General features: G+C 43.2%; 1 protein-coding gene across 1 annotated transcript in view; it reads left to right on the forward strand.

Moving 5' to 3' along the window:
* AFG2A (AFG2 AAA ATPase homolog A) overlaps positions 1-23,736 on the forward strand; it is a gene marked incomplete at both ends in the record, with an annotated part of 166,898 nt that overhangs the window by 40,162 nt on the left and 103,000 nt on the right. Inside the window, 3 exons of the mRNA XM_080697828.1 lie at positions 14,454-14,663; positions 20,745-20,798; positions 23,253-23,332. Of these exons, the coding sequence (XP_080553954.1) occupies positions 14,454-14,663; positions 20,745-20,798; positions 23,253-23,332 (344 nt within the window). The remainder of the gene's footprint in view (positions 1-14,453; positions 14,664-20,744; positions 20,799-23,252; positions 23,333-23,736) is intronic.

A 23,736-nucleotide genomic window follows, 5' to 3' on the forward strand; every position in this document is an offset into this window, starting at 1 on the left:
GTTCAGATTACTCAAAAGTCTCCTCTGAGACCCAAGGTAAACTCTTGGCTGTGAGCCCCCGTCAGAAAAGAAAGAGCAAGTTACATGGATTCATCGTACAGAGGAGACGTTTGCATCCATTGGGAGGAATAGGGCTATAGGCAGAATGGGACCAAAACAAGATTGCAGTCCAGCAGGCAGCGTTCAGCCCTGGAGCTCCACCTCGCACCAGGCACACGGTGTGAAGCCTCGGGAGCCCCTCCGCTACGGCCCGGTTGCTTGCAGGGTGCTGCACTTTCTCTTCTATCCTGGCTCCTGGCTCACCGCCTGCAGCCATTTCCAGCCGTCTTCCACCTTTCTGGCCCTTCTGTCCTTTTCTTCGTTTCTGTTGGACCCAGAAGCCATTCTACCTCTGAACACACCCCTAGCCCTTTGTAATTTTTGCTTTGCATCAGGATCTTGGTAAGTTACTCAGAGTCTGGATAAATTGCTGAGGCTGATCTTGAACCTGCGATCCTCCTGTCTCAGCCTTTCAGGTTCCTACTCTGGTTTTTCTTTGTAACATTGGCTTCACTTTCACAACCTTCAAATTGCCCCCTTTAGACCGGGCTCGCAGGGATTCTGACCCCCACTTGTTGCCTGGCATCCCAGTTCTTTTGACGTTTGGGGGAAAGCTACCCTAACCTTTTTACTTGAGCATTCTGATGTTGCACGAGTGCCGTGACGGACGGCCAGTAGGAATGTAGCTATGCCCTCATCAGTCATGGTGGCCCGCCCTCAGTGCTGACCACTGGACCTCTGAACCTGTCCTGTGGTTCTGCATCTGGGTTTGAACTGCCCTGACCTCATTCTTTTCTTTGTTTTTAATGCAGAACATTTGATCTCCCTTCATCTTCCACAGCATCATCTCTGTGGGTGCCCATTTTGTACAGGCTTTTCAGCCTACCTGCAACACTAAACCTCTACATTGCTTTCTGCTTCCTCTACCCATAGAGCCGGCTCTGCACATTAACATACACAGTGCAGTCTGGATATCCTGCTGATTTGAGATCACTTTTAGCCTCAAGAGTTTCAAGACACAGGCAGAATGCTGATTAGGTTTGCCTGAATGTAACCGGGGCTTCTACTACTCTGTCCGAGTCCGCTGAATCTTGTGAGCACGGTTTCTACCATCATCCTTGCTGTCAGCATTCTCCCTCTTCCAGCTTCCTCTTACAAACCATCTCTAAACATTTACCGTCCACGGTCAGGCTTAAAACAAGTGACCCACTTGGAAGCTCTAGCACCATTCTTTTCAGTCAGCATTCTCCTTGCAGTGACCCCACATGCCCGAGGGCCACCACTCAGGAGGAAGATCTATTTGCTTATAGTTTCGGAGATTTCAGAGGGCTCAGTCATGTTAGGCCAGATTGCATCTGGAGCTCAGCACATGGCCGTGGAAAATAGAGAAAGCAAGGGGTCCGCTGTATGTCGAGGGAGGAAGCAGAGATGCTGGCGAGAGTGGACGCAGGAGCACGTGGGCAGTCTTGCGTCCTGTTCCCGTGTATTTTCCATTAAGACTGCTGGAAGGATTGCCTTCTGATCTCCTTTACTACCTGGCAGGGCATCCTCCCAGTTGCCTAGTGTCTTTGATCTGCTCGGCATTGGCTGTTGTTACCCTGGGGGAAGCTTCCTTTCTGGTCCTCTGATCTGAGGATAATGAATCTGGGCTACTTTGCTATTCTTTCTTTCTTTCTTTCTTTCTTTCTTTCTTTCTTTCTTTCTTTCTTTCTTTCTTTCTTTCTTTCTTTCTTGTACTAGGGATTGAACCCAGGAGCATTCTACCTCTGAGGGACACCCCACTACCCCTATTTTATTTTGAAACCGGGTCTCATTAGGCTAACGAGTCTCAGTCTTCACTGAGACTGTCCTCAAACTTGCCATCCTCCTGTCTCAGCCTCCCGAGTACAGGGGTTATAAGCGTGTGCCACCACACCTGGCTTTTGAAGATTGCATGTATGAATTGCTCAGCTGTCTGACAGAGGAAACTTGCTCTCTTTGTCTCTTTTTTTGTTGTAGTATTGGGGATTAAACACAGGGTAATCAACCTCCGAGCTATATCCCCAGCCCTGTTTGTTATTCTTTATTTAGAAACAGGGACTCACTATGTTGTGGAGGTGCCTCATGAAGTAGCCAGGGCTGGCCACGAGCCTGCACTCCTCCTGTCTCAGCCTCCCCAGTACTGGGATTACAAACGTGCGCCACCACTCCTGGCTCTTCTCTTTACTTCTTATTTAATAAAAAGTTAGAGCATCCCTTTGCTAGTCTAGACAGAGGAGTGTTTTTCTTTCCACATATGCAAAAAGTTTATCAACTAAGCATTAAAGGAGATGAGAGGAAATGGTTCTAATTTATGACCCAACTTTTTGGGGGCACATTGGGCTTTAAAGTGCAACACCAGGCATTCGGATAGCCCTTAACATGCCGGCAACACTTTCCATGGCTTCTGCCCACACCTGCCGTCCCTCTCCTGTTCCCATCTCACTTCTCCCTGACTGTTGCTCAGCCACTGGTAACTCTTTGTGTTACGAGCCGGGCGTGGTGCGCACACTTGTAATCCCAATACTTGGGAGGCTGAGACAGGAGGATCATGCAGGTTCGAAGCCAGCCTCAGCTACTTAGGCTCTCAGTAACTTAGTGAGACCCTCTTTCCAAAAAAGAATATAAAATTGGTCCGGGAGTGTAACCTGGAAATAGAAGGCTCCTGGGTTTCATCCCCAGTAACACACACACACACACACACACACACACACACACACACACACCAAAAAAAACCACAAATATATATTCCCATTATCATTACAAGATTTGCTTCATAACCAGCTCTGAGGATAGCTCACACTAAACTTACTCAAGTGTGATTAGTTTACCTTTTTACCCAATAATAAACTTATATAATATACAGGGCATGATATATAGAATGGTCTTGGTAAAACATGCATAGCCAAGCAAGAGCCCTTTATATCTTCATTATTTACCCACATCACAACTTCCAGAGAAGAATAGAACAAAATTGCTTTTGTTTGGGGCCTTTGCCCCTGTCCTGCTTTGTGTAGCCGGTTTCAAGTTGTGCAGGAAGCTGGGGACACGCGCTCGCAGCGGAGCCAGGGAGCCCGTTAGTACACGTCCCTGGCTCTTCCCCGTCTTGCGTTTTATTTCTCTACTATCCAGATTTTTTCACCTTTTTTCATTACCACACCATAATAAGAATTGCAGGGGCAACTAAGAGACTTCATTAAGTATTCAAATCATTTTCTTCACTTTAGAGTGAAGTTAGTCAAGGAATATAAAAGCAAAATATGGGAATTATGTATGCACAATTTTGTAAGTAAAAGTTTGTAGGTTACATTTTATATATACCTTTTACACATAGCCCCAGGTAGCTTTATACAGTATTTTCATGTACTAGTATTTTGACTGCAGTCTATCTCATGAAGGTAGTGGTGGAATTTTTCACTTCTGGTGTTTCCTGGTACTCAAAAATTTTTAGATTTGGAGCATTACGGATCTCAGATTTCTGGATTCAGGATTCAGCTTCTATCATTACAAGATTTGCTTCATAACCAGCTCTGAGGATAGCTCACACTATACTTATTCAAGTGTAATGGTCATCTCATTTTAAAATTGGACTCAGGTTTTAATGTAACCATGAAAGTTATTATGAAACCAATTCATCTTCAAATTTTAATGTAGTGATGTTTTCCATGTTTTTTTTTTTTTTATAACTATTTGTTTTGTTCTGCGCTGCTGGGGACTGAACTCAGAGCCTTATGTTTGCTAAGCAAGTACTTGTCAACTGAGGTACACTCCAGCCTGGATACCTCCATCTTTTATTTATTTATTTATTTATTTTTTTGGTGGTACTGGGGATGGAGCTCTTCTACCTCTGGGCTATACTCCCAGACCTATTTTTATATATTTTTTAAATTTGGAAACAGGGTCTCTTAAGCCAGCGAGGCTGGCTTCGAACCTGCGTGATCCTCCTGTCTCCGCCTCCCAAGTGTGGGGATCACAAGCGTGTGCCACCACACCTGACTACCTCCATCTTTTAAGCTTGAGTATCCCTCTTTTTCTTTACGTTCATGTCTCACATATTACCCATGAGTTACAGGAGCATCTGACTCCAGGAGCTTTCCCACGCTTCCTGGGTTCCTGATGTCCCTGGCTGAAGAACAACAGGTCACCGGAGTTAGGTGTCCTGGTGGTGAATGTTGGCGCAGCTTCTTATATTCCTTCTCACCTACTTTTTTAGCTTCCTCTGCTCTCACTTGTGAAGTTGTTAGATGTTTCCAGGCTAAGCTCACCTAAATAGAAATAAATCAGAAAGCAGGTAAACAGGAAGAGAGGAATGAGCATGCACCCAGCACCCAGTCCTGCTGCCCACCGTCTCTGGTATGGCCCTCCTGTTTGCCTCCACAAGCTTCCTTCAGTGATTTGCTGTTTGTGTCATTGTTTTCTATGTTTTATTTGAAATCTTTTCTTTTTTTAATCAAAGGAAAGATAGCCTGTAGATGGCCGGTGGCACCAGAGTGCTACCCGCTCCTAGGACCCTGCCGGACCATAGTGCTACCTGAGCTTAGGGGCGCCGGGGAGTCCGCCCAGGGTGTCCTGCCCGGAGCTGTACCGTGCCAAGCCTGTTTTTATTTTTCTTTTGAAATAGGATCTCACTAAGACGCACAGGCTGGCCCTAAACCTGCAGGCCTGCCTCAGCCTCCTGAGTCACTGGGATTGTAGGCACACACCAGCAGCCCAGGCTAGGCTTGTTACTTTAAAACAGCTCCATAGAATTTGTCTTTATAGTATGAGAAACTGTGAGAGAGAGAGAGAGAGAGAGAGAGAGAGAGAGAGAGAGAGAGAGAGAGAGAGAGAGAGAGAGAGAGAGAGAATGAAGGGATGTATATTGTATGTATGTATGTAATTGTCTTTTAACCCTGTAGAACTACTTCCTGGCTTTCACTTACTGTCGTTTAGATCTAAAGACACATCTTTAACACTCGTTTTCTGTTGTTACCTAATCTCCCTTCAAGAAGCATCTGAAAATTAACTGGTTTTATTCTTGAACCTTGGAGTTTAAGCTTTCTGGTTTTTTTAAAATATTTTAACAACAAGTGATGTATATTTTATTTTATTTATTTATTTATTTATTTATTTATTTATTTTGCGGGTCTGGGGATGGAATCCAGGGGCATTAGACCTCTGAGCTACACCCCCTGCCCTATTTTTTATTCTTCATTTTGAAACTGGGTCTCACTGAGTTGCAGAGGGCCTCACTAAGTAGCTGAGGCTGTCCACGAACCGCGATCCTCGGGTCTCAGCCTCCCGAATGCTGGGATGACAAGAGTGCGCCACCACGCCCGGCTTATTTTAAATATTTTAATTGTTGGAAATTTAGTGAACAACCCAGCATAGAATTTGTAACACATGCTAACCCACTAGCTATTGCCTGGCTCTTATCTTTGGTGGGGCTTTTTATCATGAAATAACAAAAGTTTTTTTTTTTTTTTCAGGTCTGGGGGGTAGAACCCAGGGGCATTCAACCTCCGAGCTACACCTCCTGCCCTATTTTTTATTCTTTATTTTGAAACCGGGTCTCACTGAGTTGCAGAGTGCCTCACAAATAGCTGAGGCTGTCCGCGAACCGCGATCCTCCAGTCTCAGCCTCCCGAATGTTAGGATTACAAGCCTGCGTTACCACGCCCAGCTTGAAAGGTATTTTTTGACAGTATTTTCTATAAAATAATACTTTCAAAAGGATTTTTGCCCCTGTCTGTGTAAAACTTGGTACCTACCAAATGAAAGGATCTTAATTCATTGATGTATGAACATACTGTCAGTCCCCTGGCAGCTGCTGAACTATCCGCAGTAATCCCCTAACATCTGTATCCCCAGTTATTAACTTTTATTCACCCTCTTAGGACTTGTCCAAAAAGTTGTACTACTACTACTACTACTATTACTACTACACCTCCTCCTCCTACTACTCCTACTATTTTATCTTGATCATCAGGTTCTTTGGCTTCTGTCTGGTTTAGTTAGCTTGAGGAGGCTTGTCTAGAAAGTACTTGAAATATTTTTAGGGCCGTTTTCTTTGGGAAATTTTATCTCATTTCTCTGCTTGTTTGACAGCTGTTTCTTCACCTTTAACTTTATTTTTCATTCAGAAAGCTGCCAGGCCATATGTGAGCAGCTGTTCACTGCTTTCTTCAGGGCAAAAAGAGAAAGGATGTGGCGATTGTCACGACTGGTTATGGTTAGATGGTAGGAGGAGTTTTCTGGCAGTTAAAGAAATATTGGGATTTATTTTAAATGCCTAGAATTTTTTAAAAGTTCAAAAGCTTAAAATATATTTGTTGATATATGAGAGGCATTGATAAGTAAACCCTGTGTGGAGGTGGGCCGGCAGGCCGCGGGGCTCTGAATTCTACTTCTAGCTCTAGGGACATCGTGGCGGGTCCTTCTCGTGCCGGCTGACCTTTCCCTCGACTTGGTAATAACGCCTCAGGACTCTCCTTTGCAATGATAACCTGCTTACGTTGATTTAAAGTTAGTGTTGAGTTATTTTTGTAGGCATAGACTAATTTTTGTAGCTTTGAGGTGATAGAATCAAAACGCAGAACTGGTTTGATTTTAGTTTAAAACATTTAATGAGCTGGGCATGGTGATCTTGGTGTCTAATCTTAGTACGCAGAAGACTGAGACAGGAGGCTCAGTAACTTAGGCCCTCCAGCTTAGTGAGACACCATTGTAAATAAAGTGAAATCGAGCTGGGGGTGTAATTCTTAGGTAGCATGCCTCTGAGTCCAATCTCCAATACCTTCCCTTTACAAAAAGGAAATGTAATGATCTGACCAGAAAAAAAAAAGGATAGAAAATGATGGTTATTAAACATTCCTCATGAAATTACAAGTAAGTAGAGGGATATGAGATTTAACTCCAGATTTTTCACCATTTTTTTTTCTTTTTTTTGTGGTACTGGGGATGGAACCCAGGGGCATTCTACCTCCGAGCTAAAATTCTACCTATTTTTTATTCTTTTTATTTTTGAAACAGAGTCTCACTGAGTTGCAAAGGGCCTTGCTAAGTAGCTGAGGCTGTCCACAAATGCCATCCTCCTGTCTCAGTCTCCCGAATTGTCGATGACAAAAGTGTGCCACAACACCCAGCTCACCAGTTTTTTTTCTAAAAATACTTATATTGGTGTATTGTAATCTCACATCATTACAGAGTGATAGGGGCACCCATCCACCCAACATTTGGTGAGCTGCTCTCAGGCCCTCTCACCAGTATCTCTTCTTCTCCACCCATGATCTAGAGATTGGCGTTTTACCAGTTCTTAATTTTAGAAAATATCTGATATAGCTGGGCATGTTGGCACATGCTTATAATCCCAGTACTTGGGAGGCTGAGACAAGAGGATCATGGTTCAAGGCCAGCCTCAGCTACTTAGTGAAGCCCTCTGCCACTTAGTGAGACCTTGTTTCAAAATTAAGAATAAAAAGTAGGGCTAGGGGTATAGTTTGGAGGTAGAATGGCCCTGGGTTCCATTCCCAGTTCCACAAGAAAAAAATAATATCTAATATATTAAAAAATGTGTTAAAACAATATAAATTATTTTCTTTTATTTTTTGTGTTACTGAAAGTTGAATTCAGGGATACTTTATCTCCGAGCTACATCCCTAGCTCTATTTTAGTTTGAAACAGGGTCTCACTGGGTTCATGAGAGGCTCACTACTTGCTGAGGCTGTCCTCCAACTGCAGCCTCCCTTCTCAGCCTCTCAAGTACTGGGAGGATAAGCAAGCACCACCATGTCCAGCTGTTCATAATTCATATAAGTTAGGAGTACATTATGATGTCAGTTAAACCACACATGCATGGGCATGCATTCTGAAAAGAAAAGCTAGAAAGTACTTAGGATAGTATCTTTTATGTGTCAGAAATACAATTCTTAGATCTTTCTTTATAATTTTTTATAGGCTCTGTTTATATATTAGCCACCAACCTTATCAATAAGGAGAAAGTTGTTCCTATGATCAGAGACCTCAGAACTAAACCAGAAAATGTGGTGCCATTTTTAATTGAAAAAAAATCACAATTATATAGCTTTCTGGGGTACAGTGTGATGTACCGAGTTTGGCAAAGTCCTGATCCTTTTCAGGTTCTTTTGGTGCGTTTTAGCTGTCCTCATAGTGGTATTGCTGTGACGGGCTCGTCTGCGTACTTGACCCCGTTTGAGCAGTTTGCTTGCTCCCGTCCCTTCTCCTCCCTACCGTCCCCTTCCTCTGCTCTTATGGACTCCCTTTTGACTTCATTAGTACTTTTCCCCTTTTCTCTCTTGCTTCCACATGGGAGAGAAAACACAGGACCCTTCACTTTCTGAGGCTGTCTTGCTTTGTGACACACGATGTTCTCCAGTTCCTGTCATTTTCCTGCAAAATGACATAATCTCGTCCTTGTTTGTGACTGATAAAACTCTGTTGTGCACACACACCACACTTTCTTCTTGCCGGCTCGGAGCCTGGCTCGAGCGTTGTGATGCAGGGTGAGGGGTGGTCCTGTATGGCTGCAGCATGGCCGGCTGCTCTTTCGGATGCATACCAAGGAGTGGGATAGCTGCGTGATCCGGTGGCTCCATGCCTAGTCTTTTGAGGAAGCCCTCACTGCTCTTTTAGAGTGGTTGTGTTAATTTACAGTTTCTCCAGCAGGATGTAAGAGCCCCTTTCCCCCATCTCTTTGCCAGCACGTATTATTATTAGTGGTATTCTTGGTGACTGCCGTTCTGCCTGGAGTCAGATGGCTTTTCTCTGGTGCCTAATGATGCTGAACCTTCTTTCATATGTCTTCTGGCCTTTTGCATTTTCTTTTTTTGAGAAATATATGCTTCATTCATGTGCCCATTTATTGATTGGGTCATTTGTTTCTTGGTGTCCAGTTATTTTTTAGTTCTTTTTACATGGTGGATATGAGTTCTCTGTCTGCAGAGTACCTGGCAGAGATTGCCTTCTGCTCCACCCGCTTTGCCTGCACACTCTGTTCACTTTGCTGTGTAGGAGCTTTATAATTGTATGCCATCCCACCTACTAATTCTTGGTATTAATCCCTGAGCTGCGTGTTGGAGTGTTGTCCCTGTGTTTTTTTTTATTTTCTAGCACTTACGCAGTTTCTGGTCTAATTCCTAGTTCTTTGATGGGTTTGTGTTTCCTTTTGTGCAGGGTGAGAGAGAGGGATCCACTTTATCCTTCTATATATGGGTAAACAGTTTTCCCAGCACCATTTGTTAAAAACACTTTTTTCTCCAGCGCGTTTTTGGTGCCGTTGTTGAGGGTCAGGCGATTGTACCTGTGTGTCTCTGTGTCTAACGTTCTGTTCCTTTGGTCAGTGTGTCTGTTTTTACGCCAGTCACATGATCTTTCTGTCTATAATTTGAAATGCGTAGTATAATTTAAGACCCGGCATCGTGATGCCTTGCTCCTTTTTCTTAGAACCGCTTTGGTGGTCGTGAGTCTTTAATTCTCCCGTAGGAATTTTAGAACTTCTTCCAGTTCTGCGAAGAATGTCACTGGGATCTGATGGGACTGAACTGAGTTCGTAAGTTGCTTTAGTGATACGGCCTTTAAATGCTGTCAGCTGCTGTCTGCGGTAGGTCTTCTCAGCTGATAGCGCTCTCTGCGCTTTCTTTCAGCCTCTTATAATTTTTGTTGTAGAGGTCTTTTACTTTTACCTCTTTGGCTAGATTTGTTCCTAGGTGTTGTTTAATTAGTTAATTTAGTCATTCATTCATTTATTTAGAGGCTGTTTTGAGTAGAATTGATTCCCTGATATTCAGCACGTTCATTATTGATTTTTTTTGTGTGTGTGTGTGGTTCTGGGGTTACAGGAAGCCTTTCTACCTCCGGGCTACACTCCCAGGTCTATTTTTACATTTTTATTTGGAAACAGGGTCTCCTAAGCCAGTTCACGCGGCTGGCTTCGAACACGCGCGATCCTCTTGTCTCTGCCTCCCAAGCCGGGGATTACAAGTGTGCGCCACCACGCCCAGCTCATTATTGATGTTTAGAGAAGGTGGTTTTTGTTTTTTTTTTTGCAGATCTGGGGATGAAACTCAGGGACATTCTACCTCCGAGCTCCACCTTTAGTTCCATTTTTTGTTCTTTTTTTTTTTTTTAAGAAAGGTAAAATCACCTTTATTTTTATTCTTTGTACCTGTAAAATCACTTATGTAGATTTTGTTACAATATCAAAAACAGTGTTCTATCAACATGTTTCCTAAATTAAGCCACAAGGTTTTCTTATTCACTGTGGAAGATATTTATCAAAGGCCATCAAGTATTTTTACAATAAAAAAATTTAGCCCCAGTATAGGAGAAAAAATTAGACCTTTTTTCCCTTTTAAAACCTTATTAAGGAAAAAAAAAAGAAGGTAGACAGCAAAAACAGTAAAAAGAAGTTAAACTTAAAACCTTACCAATCTGCTGTAAAGAGATTAGACAGAGAGTGGGCCATGGCAGCACCCTCTTCCCCTGGACATCCCTGTCTCCCCGCTTCGCTGCCCTCAGTGTGCATTTTATCCTGACTCGCTTCTGTCCTTCCTCAGCCACGGGCTGAACACTTTTGGCATCTTGAACCAAATACTGGTATAAGAACAGGTGGCGGGGTTTTTTCAGTGCAATGCAGGCCCAGTTCAAGGATGAAATGTAGGACATAGCACTGATGCCCATTCCAAGGCTTCCAGTTAAGCTTAGCACGGAGCAGTACTGCAAGTAGAAATGATTAAATAGATTTTTTTCCCTAGTATTACAGACAGGTATTGCAGCTGGGTTACTAAAAATAAACCCCAAGTCCACCCCAAGCCTTCAAACGAGTCACAGCTGTGGTTAGCAATGATTCATTTGCATTTTATTATTTCATCAAGAGAAGAAACAGAAGCTGTCTGGCTTTCTTCACACCAACCAATAATTTTGCATTTTAAAGTTTGGAATGTTTTCCATAATGAGCTCAATCAAAAATCTATTTGAAAAATGTATACTTATATAAAAAAGATTCAGGTTGTTTGCACGTAAAACATCAATTGATAAGTTTCTTTTGTCTTTGATTCCATGTTGCTGGAAAAAGTTTGACCAAGCCTGCATGCTAATTTGTCCTTAGTTGCAAGTATTGTAGGCAACTTGTACTTTGCCTAATGAAGGATAACCCTCTCTGATGTGATCAGAACTCAACAGTGATTCAGAAACAGGGTCCCACTAAGTTGCAGAGGGCCTCACTAAGTAGCTGAGGCTGGTCTTGAACCCTGAACCTCCTGTCTCAGCCTCCCAAATGCTGGGATGACAAGCGTGTGCCACCACGCCTGGCCCTAGAGATGGTTTTTGTTTTGTTTGTTTTTTTAATCTTGCTGTTCTCCTGAGTTTGTTTATAAGCTGTAGACTTATAAACAAACTGATGGTGCTCTTTGGATCCACTTCCAAGAATAGGGTTATGTTATCTGCAGCCAGTGATAACGTGACTTCTTCCTTTCTTATTTGTACCTGATTTTATTTCCTTTTCTTGTCTAACTGTGCTGGGTAAAATTTCAAGTACTGTATTGGACAGGTGAGAGTGTACGTCTTGCCCCAGGTTTTGTTTACTTACTTACTAACTTATTTAGTCTTGAAGCCACGTCATTTTGTTTTCTCCACCATCTTGTAACTGTGGAGTTGATGTGCAAGGTTTAAAACCTGTTAGAGCTAGCTAACCTTAACCGCAGCTGTGTGTTCCCGCCCCAGCCCCTGCTGGCGGCTTATTGGCTTCTGTATTTGGCTTGATTCCAATAGTTCGCGTGGTGATTGGGTAATAAGAAATGTGTAAGAATCTGATTGGCCCCTTGTTAGTATAGAAGGTTCCTGCTGCCTGGCTTCAGTTGGCACATTCCCCTGGACCCTGGAGCCTCTCCTTTCTTGCTGTGCCTACATACAACGGTACGGTGTTGGGTATTGAACCACGGACATTCTGTCTCTCAGCTATTATTTGTTTCTGAAACAGGCTCTTACCACGTTGCCTAAGAGCCGGCTGTGTTGCTGAGGCTGGCCTGGAACCTTCAGCTCTCCTGTCTCACCTCCCATGTACTGGGATTACAGGTGCGCCACCATGTTGGCCTTTGCTCTTGACTTCAGAGGAAGTGAGTTGTGCCTATCCCTGTTCAGCATGACGCTGGCGTTGGGTTGACGCTGGAGTCGGTGCTGGGAGGACTCTGCAGCGATTTCCAGAGTGCCTATCATCTGCACATGGTTACCCTAGAGGGAGCTAGTTTTCTTTTAAAGGATACTTGCGATAGGCCCTCGATTGATTTTCCTGCTCTCGGTCTTTTCTCAAGTCAGGAAGAGGAGTCTCCTGCAGCACACATTGCTCCACCCAGCGTCTTCTAGATTAAAAGCCTCCAATGGCTTCTTGGTCTGTCAGAGAGATCTAGGACGCTTCATCTGCCTTCAGGCCCCTCCCCTGGATCCCTCCAGCTTTTCTTTATTCCCTTCCTTCTCCTTTTTCTCTCATCCTCTTTACCTTCCCCTCTTCTCGAGCCTTTGTCATTTTGTAGTGTAGCCTCTGTTGAGCCATTTCTGTTTCACTTTTTTGGGGGGAGGTACTGGGCATGGAACCCAGGGGCATTCTACTTCCGAGCTGTACCCCCAGCTTTTTTTTTTTTTTTTTTTTTTGGTGCTACTGGGGTTCCTGGAAGGCCCTTCCACCTCCGGGCTCCACTCCCAGACCTATTTTTTTTTTTTTTTAATTTGGAAACAGGATCTCTTAAGCCAGTGCAGCTGGCTTCGAACCTGCGTGATCCTCCTGTCTCTGCCTCCCAAGCGCAGGAATTACAAGTGTGTGCCATCACGCCCAGCCTCCTATTTTTTTTTTTTTTTTTTTTTTGTGGTACTGGGGTTCCTGGAAGCCCTTCCACCTCCGGGCTACACTCCCAGACCTATTTTTACATTTTTATTTGGAAACAGGGTCTCCTAAGCCAGCGTGCGCGACTGGCTTCGAACCTGTGCGATCCTCCTGTCTCTGCCTCCCAAGTGCGGGGATTACAAGCGTGCGCCACCACGCCCGGCCCAGCCTCCTATTTTTTAGTCTTTATTTTGAAACAGGGTCTCACCGAGTTACAAAGGACCTCCTTGCTAAGTAGCTGAGGCTGTCCTCGAACCGTGATCCTCCTATCTCAGCCTCCCGAATGGTGGGGATTACAAGTGTGCACCACCACGCCCGGCTCTGTTTAGCTTTTTTACATCCCGTACATCCTTCAAGACTGGCTTTGAAACGCCTTCCAGGTGGAAATGAACTTTTCTTCTGGAAATCCCAAAGGTTCTTTTCTGTTTCTTTTGTACTTAGTATTTTTTCCATTGTACCGTTTATTTATTTGTACGTTACTGATTGTTTCTAGTTAAATTGTTTAAAGTCTGGATTCGTCTCATTTTTCTATTTCCTATATTATATTATCTGGCATCTACGTCATTTCTAAGAAATAGTTATAAGTAAATAATGAATAATGGACTACTTTGTTCTGGAAGTATTTCTTAGTTACGAAAAGGAGCAAAATTTTGAAGCTACTTTACTTAGATACCAAAGACAAAAATGATTATCTGTTTCATAAAGACTTACAGAAATACGCTTAAAAGTAATTTTGTTAAACCAAGAAGAATAGCGTTAGCCGGGCGTGGTGGCACGCTTGTAATCCCTGCGCTTGGGAGGCAGAGACAGGAGGATTGCACTGGTTCGAAGCCAGGCTCACACTGGCTTAAGAGACCCTGTTTCCAAATAAAAAGTATAAAATAGGTCTGGGAGTGTAGCCCGGAGGTACAAGGGCTTCCAGGAACCCCAGTACCACCACCAAAAAAAAAAAAAAAAAGAATAGCGTTAGATATATAAATGAAATCTGAATCACCAGTTTCAGACAAATGAAACCTGACTTAAAAAGTTACCTAGCCAGGCGTGGTGGGCATGTTTGTAATCCCAGTACATGGGAGGCTGAGACAGGAGGATCGCGCGCATTTGAAGCCAGCCTCAGCTACTTAGTGAGGGTCTCAGCAACTTAGTGAGACCCTGTTCCCCCAAAAATATAAAGTAAGAGTATAACCCGGAGGTAGAAAGCCTCTGGGTTCCACCCCCAGTACCACACACACAAAAAAGTTATCTAGAAGATGGACTTACAGTGTGTTCAATCATTTAAGCAGTATCTATATAAGACTTAAAAGCAAAAATAAGGTTTTCTTCGGTATTTTTATAGTATACAGCTCACGTTTATGCGTTCCTAATCTAACTCCTGATATTCATGGGATTTTTTAGTTAGAATCATCTTGATTCTTAAATTACTCTTTTTTCTTTTGCACTTCTTTTGCTGGTGATATGTTTAATATTTCTTTGTTCTCTGTGTGTTCTGGAAAAACGTATAGTTAGAAAATGTTCTGTTTTGCAGGTGTCCTGGTCAGATATCGGAGGCCTGGAAGATATCAAGCTGAAATTGAAGCAGGCTGTGGAATGGCCCTTGAAGCACCCAGAGTGCTTCGCGCGGATGGGCATTCAGCCCCCGAGAGGGGTGCTGCTGTACGGGCCGCCCGGGTGCTCCAAGACCAAGATAGCCCAGGCTCTGGCCAGCGAGAGCGGACTGAACTTCCTAGCTATAAAGGTGGGGCGTTCGCATTTCTAGCGGCTCCTCTCTCTCCCGTCTTTCTTCCTCCTCGTTCTGTACAGGTATCTCCTAAGGAGCAGTTGATTTTTATATCTAACTAGGGAACCTGACAGTGTAATACAGAGGACGGCAAGAGCAGAGTAGGCTGGCGCGGCCGCACGCTGGGCAGTGGGCCCCTTCATCAGTTCTCCTACACTGACTCTCAGTTCTTATGGCGAAGAAATTAATGTTTTGTTTGCATTGTTTTAATTGTACTAGAGACTTTTGCTTAACCAAATGAATTATAAAAATGAGAGTGAATTCAGTATTTGCTTACATAAATTTTTAAATACAAAAGACACTTTTTATGGTAAAACTTTAATCCGTTTGTGTGTGTGTGTGTGTGTGTGTGTGTGTGTGTGTGTGTTTTATTGGAAGTCAAACCCAGTTTACCACTGAGCTACACCACCAGCCCTTTTTATTTTCTAAAAAGCTTTAAATTCTGTATAAATGCTTTTCCGGGTATAGTATCACACACCTGTAATCCTAGCAGTGGAGTGTAATCCAGCGTGGGAGTGGGAGGCTGAGGCAGGGGGATCACAAGTTTGAGACCAGCCTTAGCAGCTTAGTGAGACTCTGCTCAAAATAAAAAATAACAAGGGCTGCGAGTATAGCTCAGAGGTAAAAGCCCCTGGTTTTGATTTCCAATACCCAATTCAATTTCCAATCAAGTAAAATATGAAATAAAATGACTGGGGTAGAGCAATGCTGGGATCAATACCTAGCACCCCTAGAAAGCAAAACGAAACTACTTTTCCAGTCAGAGAATAGTATATGCACCTTTTTTTTCCTGAAAAACACACACACACACACACACACACACACACACACACACACGAAATTACTTTTAGTGACTAACAAGAAATACCCAAACTCTGAAGAGACAAAGAAAAGTAGGTTGGAGATGAGAGACAGATGCTAAATTGAAATTTCGGCGTATTGAGTTTGAAATGCGTTTGGAACAGAACGGTGGGTGTGTCTAAAAGGCAGTTTTGTGTATAGGTTTGTAAGTCAAGGACAGATGGATCGGTTCAAGTTAGGAAAGAGACCGAGTGGCGGGTTGGGTGGTGGTGACCGCAGGCGTTCCTGGGCACGGGAGTTCCTGGGCGCACTTGTGTAGCTAGAGCCAGGCTGGGGCCTGCGGTGGGAGCTCTGGAGGGAGCTCCTGTGTTTCTGAGTGAAGGCTGTGGCGGGGAGGTTCACATCCTCCAGTGTGGACAGGAGCAGCTTCAGGTCTGTCCTTCCTGCCGGTCCCCCTCGCTTCTTAGGATTTGGACTTGCCTGCAGCATTTCTTGACTTGTACTTCATTCCCGTTTTCAGACTCCTTGAAGTGTTCGCCAGAATGCCCTTGTAGAGAGCGCTGATGCTTTCTGTACTTTTCAGTAATTTTCACCCAGCATTCGGGAGGCTGAGTCAGGAGGATCGCGGTTCGCGGACAGCCTCAGCTTATTAGTGAGGTCCTTTGCAACTCGGTGAGACCCGGTTTCAAAAATAAGAATAAAAAATCAGGCTGGGGGTGTAGCTCGGAGTTAGAATGCCTCTGGGTTCCATCCCCAGCACCACACACACAAAAAATTCCCAAGTCCTTACTCGCATTACATACATGTAATTCTATCTCGTGTGAGTTTCGTCTTTTATGCACATATTCCTTAGCATTTAGCCATAGTTAATGCTTAGGTTAACTTATAAAAACTTGATTAGAATTGTAATAGCCCAAAGGAGCAGGCAGGTGCCAGCCACATTTAAAAAGCCCCGGGGAAGAAGGCAAGTAACCCAGGCGTGATGAAGGGTGCGACGCGCGGGCTTGGGGGCTGACCATTGTGCTTGGATTTGTGACTGTTCTGATGTCAAATCATGCAACATAGTGAAAGAAACAGGTTTAGGTTTTACTGGGTAAGTAGAACAGCCGGACGGATATTTTCCAGTGCATTTATGACATTTCGGTTGTTTGTAAACTTGAATGCTGAAAATCTTGGCCATGGAGTGCTAACAATAGTGCTGCGTCCAAACACGCCAGTTCATGGTGCTCAGTTCCAGTGACTTTGGATCAGGCGCACAGGAGGCCAAACAGGGCAGGACTAATAACACACTGATATCGTGTAATGAAATTGGAAAACAACACCTTATCGAGTTTCACCCGCTTTCTTCTAGGGCTTTGTGTATTGTTTTATAAAGAGTTAGGTCACTTAGGAGCGACTGTGGGACTCACCAACCATGCTGTCTTCATCTGGGTATATTGCTGGGATTACAGTGAGTGCTGCTGGGCTCTGTACTGCCTTCTGTTTTTAAGAAGTGGGAATGTATTTCAGATGAGCTCAGTTCCCAGCTCACGATCGATAAAGTCTTCTCTTTGTGAACAGGAAAGTGCAGTACAGAGCTTTGGAACTTGATGTGAGCCTTGTTGTAACTCCACCGGAGTGACAAAGGCAGTGACTTTTAACAACTTGAACCGCAAACTCTGAATGACCTTCTTGGTCATGGAATTGTTCTGACCTGTTAAATTCTAGACCAGTGAGACCTAACAGTTCAGGACAGTCACCTAGGCAAGGTTCATTGATATGTAATTCAATACAAAATTGTGTTTTCTAGAGACCTGACTGTAGTCTTCAATATTGCTGTGATTTTCAGAAGCTCTTGACTTAATGATTCCAGCCATATTTCTTTCATGATGCTAATGTCTCTGGCCAAATGTTTAAATCTTTTTGATTTATTTTTCTGTTTTACCTCTTTGTTTAGAGCAAAAGCATTGCTTCTTCCCCACAGGTTTCCTATAGCCCACCACCGTGGCAGTGGAGTGGCCCGTTAACTAGTCGAGGCTCTTTCCCCTATTTCTGTATTACAGTAAGACATCAGTTATGAGAGATGATTGGGTGCTACTGTATGTACCTTGAGTCATACTGCACCTTGAACGTCTCTGCTGGATTACTGTTTCATGTCACACCCCAGCTTTTATGAAGAGCTGTCACAAGAGCAGCTGTAACAGGAGTTGCCATGCAGATAGAGTCAGAACAGTGACACCAGCAATTGCCTTTCTGATTTTTGTCAGGCCACAACTTGCTTAATTAGTTGCCCTAAACGGAATCAAATCTGCGTGAAAATTTACTATATCCCACTTCCAACAAAAACCCCTTCTGCCAATTATCTGCAGCCCGTTTTATGGGGTGTCACCTGATCTCTGTTTTATTCACTTTTTGGTGCCGTGTCCATGGGACATTTGGGTAAAAGTGTCATTTTGCACATATAAATGAAAAGTGCCCGTTTTGTTTGGCTTTTTCTTATTTTATGGACAGGAAGGCAGCCCTCACTGTGCAGGACAAGGCCGTAAAGTGATTTTACAAGGTAAATCGTGCAGAACAGTCTTCATACTCAGTGGGAAAGATCCCAACTGTTACATGGGCTTTAAAAGTTAGTGAGAATGTGAAGAATGCTCACTGTGGTTCTGAATGTCTGGGCAGGCCCGTTGTCTGTGTGATAGTTTTCTAACTGATCTCCCTCCCTGCTTTCAAACGCTTCCTTTTGTCTAGCCCTCCATTCACACCAGCTTCCCCTTTATGAGGACTTTACAATTTACTCATTTGATATTAGTGTAGTTTTAAATATGCCCACTTTTTATTTTTATTGTCATGAACAGTGCTTAGGTAATACTTCTTGTATGTGTTTCCTTATGCTTGTGTACAAGAGTTCACCTAGGGTCTGTGTACCTAGAAGTTAGTGTCACTGGGTATGAATATCTCTAATCCTACCAGGTATTTTGAAATTGCTGTGTGTGTATGTGTGTGTGTGTGTGTGTGTGTGTGTGTGTGTGTGTGTGTATTCACACACGCGCACTACTGGGTATGGAACCCAGGGACCTTCTACCTCCGGGCTACACTCCAGACCTATACTATATATTTATTATTTGGAAACAGGCCTCACTAAGTAGCTGAGGCTGGCTTCATGTTGCGTGAGTACTAGGATTGTAAGCTATCATACCCTGCTAAATCAACCAGATTTTTAAAAATTAATGTAAATTGTTTAAGAAATATTCAAGTCGATGTCTAGATATATCCTCAGAATTGTCTGGACCCATGATCCACCTGAAATGGAGTATGAATCTTGTTCAGTGTACATTGTGGGTATTGTGCACTGGGAGGAGAAGTGGTAGGAGAAAGTGATAAAGAGAAAGAGACACCGTCCAAGGACCTTCGTGTCCCCGGGGTGGGGGTTGGTGGTGTGCCCGCGTAGCCAGGTGCTGGAGGAACAGTGAGTGTGGGGACCGAATTCTCCACACCTGAGAGTTACACACTGGCCTTCCTAGGTCTCTGAATGGCATAGTCATTGTAAGTATTCCATGTCCTCTGGGGGATGACTGCATATCCTGAGAAATATCCATGTGGTAGAAAAGAAAGCCATATTTTAATATATTTCATAGCTTAGGTAGTGAGAAGGAAAATAAGTTAAACATCAAAAAATACATCTTCAGTCAGTAATCTGTGACTTATCACTAGGAGACGAGCTGCCTTATAGGGACTCTCCTGTTGAATACTGATTAGTAAAATTTGATAGAATCTTATTAGTAGAGACCCTTGCCTTTCGGCCTTGATGCCCCTTCTCAATACCTGGGCACAAGAAAGAAATAGGGGTACTGTCGCTGGATGGAGTGCGGGATGCCGAGGACTTGAGGAGCGGTTCAGACGCTGTGACTAGAGACTGGAAACGGGAGGCTGTTGATAGAAGTCCTGGTAACAATGCGATGCTCTGAGCGTAGCAGTGTGGGTGATCCTTCGACCTTGCTCTGTAGCAGGTATCTCCCCAACTAGGCTGGTGGCTCAGGAGAGCACGTCTGCCTTACAGTTAGTGTCTGCACAGCAAGGGCATGCCAGTGCAACATCTGCTGGAGCCAGCCAGCAAAAGTAGGGGTTCCAAAGAGAGGAGTGAGGATGAAAGAATTCAATTCTAAGAATTTGATCAAAGAATATTTAATTCTATCATGGAAGGATCGCCAGTACACCCCTGGGTCGATATCTCTACTGACCGATCCCGGCTTTATCACTCTCCCCTACTTATACAGTTCCCGGTCAATCAATCCCTCGTGCAGTCACCACTTGTGCGCATAACGGCCACGTCAATCAATCTCACCTGAGCTTCTCTCAGACCTTGAACTTTCCATGACCCCAGACCTTAGTGACTCTGGGCAAAGGACAGTCAGAAGTATTCTTTTAGGGGAAAACCTTAATGAGTCCCCACAAACATTTACTTTAGAAACAGACTCTAAGGTCATGTCATGGATCTCATGATTCCTATTCGATTTTGTCAGTGCTTCGGGGTTTGATATAAAGTCATAAGAAGACTATACCTGAGGTTCTGCTTCTTGTCAGACATAGCTATTGATCCTTTGGATGGATGGATGGATTGATTGATTGATTGATTTTGCGAGTCTGGGGATGGAACCCAGGGGCATTCTACCTCCAAGCTACATCCCCAGCCTGAATTTTTATTCTTTAGTTTGAAATGGTCTCACTGAGTTGCAGAGGGCCTCACTAAGTAGCTGAGGCTGGCCGCAAACCGTGATCCTTCTGTCTCAGCCTCCTGAATGCTAGGATTGCAAGTGTGTGCCACCACGCCTGGCTCAATCCATTCGATTTAAATGTAAACTAATAAATTGACCTACTCAAAGCTAATCAGTGGTTAGGCCTGAGAATCTATGGACATTACCTCTTTGTTTGGTCTTCCAAACCGGGCTCTTCTATCTTTTGTGCCTAGCACCCTGCCTGCTGTATCCTAAAGATAGGTATTTATGTACAAATAGGATGTTAAAATGTTGGATTTAATTTCAGCCTTTTCTTTTTATTGATACGTAGTTTTTGGAACATAGAATGACTTTAATTTTTGAGGCATAAATAACATCCAGAGAAAATCAGTGTGCTAAGAAAGTAATCAAAAGCAGATATTTTTTTAATTTAGTTTTTTCTCTCTGGTATATATTTTCTCCTTAATCAAAATAAATGTGCATGGTTGCACTTATGAAGACACTGAACAATTGTTTCCTTTTCTTGCAGGGGCCTGAATTAATGAATAAGTATGTTGGTGAATCTGAAAGAGCAGTTAGAGAGGTAAGAAGATCCTGCCCTGGTGGCACCTCCGCCTCGGATGATCACATTTCTGTCTTTCTGTGTTCTTTCCATTTGGTTTTGAGTAACAGATTTTGACATTTCCAAATCCACATGCTAGTGATATTTTCTTTCCTTAGGCAAATGTTGTTTTATTATTTGAAAATACAATTTTGGGTAATCAGTAATACTTTGTTACCAAAACATCATAGTTTCACTAACCTTTATTATTACCTAATAAACGTCTATTTTTTAAGAACTACTAGGTTTTCTGTATTTAAAACAAGAATATATTCATAAAGGAAACACAAGATCTCACAGTGGGATGTAAGTCCTTTAAACTAGACAGCCCTTCAAATGACATAAGCTCAGGGTGTGAGACTTCCACCCTACTGTCTTCTCTTCCTTTCCTCCTTGTGATTTAGACAGCACCATTCCTTGAAGCCAGACCTTTAAAACCAGTGCCCGATTGACACGCCACCCCTTCATATGGAGGAAGCTATATGGTTGGAGTCAGCAGTCTGACAGGTCTTGACATTCCTAGGCAGTGACTACACAAAGGCCCCGCGTGTCCCCGGGACCAAGTAAGGTCAGAAACAGAGGAGGATGCGAGGGCGATCTGGCTGCGACGTCTGTTACCCCATTGACCGCCAGTGTGGATTCGGCTGACCTGCCTGGCTAGGCGGTGTCCCCTTCCTCCCTCACCGCTCCATGTACATCCCTCCCCCAGTGGAAGAGGATGACCTTCCCCCAATAGGGGAGGACCCGTCTTCGGCCAAGGGCATACGAGTAGCTGGGCTCCCTGGCTAGAGCCTCCAGACAAGCTCTCAAGGTCCATTTGCAGGAGAACGTAGGGGAGTCAGCGTCCAGGACTCCAGACACCCAAATGAGGTGCTGCACGTGGCAGTTTGCCTTTCTAAACAAAATTAAGAAAAAGAAAAAGAAACACACAGGAGTAGAATGGATATCCCCATTTGTGAGAGACTCAGGTACTAGCCAGGAGTATTAGGAATTAGAATACTTTATTCCAAGAAAAAAATTAAAATTACTTTTAATTGGTAATGACAGCATTGAAGAGCAATATTTATCCATACTAATGCCCTACACTTTTATGATTATACTAAGTGTGATTAAAAAATGGGGGCCTAGCCGGGCGTGGTGGTGCATGCTTGTAATCCCCGCGCTTGTGAGGCTGAGACAGGAGGATCGCGCAGGTTCGAAGCCAGCCTCAGTGAGGTTGGCTTAGTGAGGCTCTCGGCAACTTAGTAAGACCCTGTTTCCGAATAAAATATAAAATAGGTCTGGGAATATAGCCCGGAGGTAGGAAGCCTCTGGGTTCCACACCCAGTACCACCAAAAAAAAAAAAAAAATGGAGGCCTAGGTAACAGTAGCCACACGTTCAGATGTTTTTCTGGGTGTGCTGCCTTTTTATAGTTTACTTTTACATATCATTCCTGTAACTGACCATCCTTGATTTCTTGGTAGTTGATTACTTCATACTGAGTGATGCCTGAGAAGATAATGCAATCACTTTGATTGGACCATGCTCAGAACTGCTCCATCCCTCTGTGTTCCTTTAAGATGTGGTCCATTTTCTTTTCTGTTTCACATCAACCGTTACTTTTATTTCCAATCTTTAACAAAATGGGTAACGTACATTACTTTTAGGTATGTGACTATTTTTATGCTAATGTGGTGATTTTACATATGTGACTATTTTTATGCTAATGTGGTGATTTTACACATCTATATTTTGGGGGGAGTATTTTTTGTATTGGGGATTGAACCCAGAGGCATTCCAAGCTACACCCCACCCCTATTTATTTATTCTTTTTTGAAACAAGGTCTTGCTAGGTGATGACAGTTTCGCTACTTGCTGAGACTGTCCTCAAACCTGCGATCCTCCTCTCTCCTCCTCCCAAGTACTGGGATTATGAGTCTGAGCCACCACTCCCAGCATATTTCTTGTTTTAAACATATTTATAATAGTTGATAGTATCTGTCATTTGTTGAGTTTTGACAGTGTTCCAGGCCTTGTTCCAAATGCTTTGTCTTTTTTTATTCAGCTCTTAAAATAATCTTCTGAAGTAGGCATTTGTTATTATATTCATTTCATAGATGTGGGAATTGGGATTGAGAGAAAAAAATTACCTGCTGCAAGCCACGCAGCTCCCCAGTGGAGTGAGATTTCCCTGAGGTGGTCTGATTCCTTGACTGTGTGGCCTCCTTTGTCCCTGTGTGAATACGCACTGGTAGCCTCGTCTCTGTAATCATTGAAGAAGTAGCTTTTCCATTCACTCTAAAGTCCTGGCATCTGCTATGAAGTACACACAGTGGTTGGGCGGTTGACTTGTGAATAATCTATTTTGTTCTAAATACACTTTTTCAATGGAAGCCAGTTACATAATCTCCCGGACTTTGCTGATCTTTGGCCAACCTGATTCTCTTCCCTCCAGCTCTTCCGCAAAGCAAGAGCAGTGGCTCCTTCCATTGTCTTCTTTGATGAACTCGATGCCTTGGCAGTTGAAAGGGGCAGGTAAGCACTGCTAGTAAATTTTAGCAATTACAACATAAGTAACATTTTTATACAAAGCTAGTACATTTTAGGTACATTATTAGTACATCTTACCTAAAGAGAATTGTTTTCAATCCATGTGTTTCTTTTTCTTGTGTATCCATTAGGTTATTTTGTCTAATCACTTTATACTGTTTTCCTATACATTTGGAAAAATAGGAATATTCATTTGGGGAATTTGAGTTAGTTTTTATGGTATATTATCTGCAGAGACCCATTAGTACTGCCTGTCAAAATTAGGGCTAATGTAAATATATAAGTGGAACCATAAGCAAAACTAAATTAAGCATAGCTATTTGATATAGAACCCAGTTATAATAATAGATGTTATTACAGTTTTTAGAATTTTTTGGAATAAAGTATTT

Source organism: Muscardinus avellanarius (assembly GCF_963383645.1).
Source record: "Muscardinus avellanarius genome assembly, chromosome: 6".
In the NCBI taxonomy this organism is placed as follows: Eukaryota; Metazoa; Chordata; class Mammalia; order Rodentia; family Gliridae; genus Muscardinus; species Muscardinus avellanarius.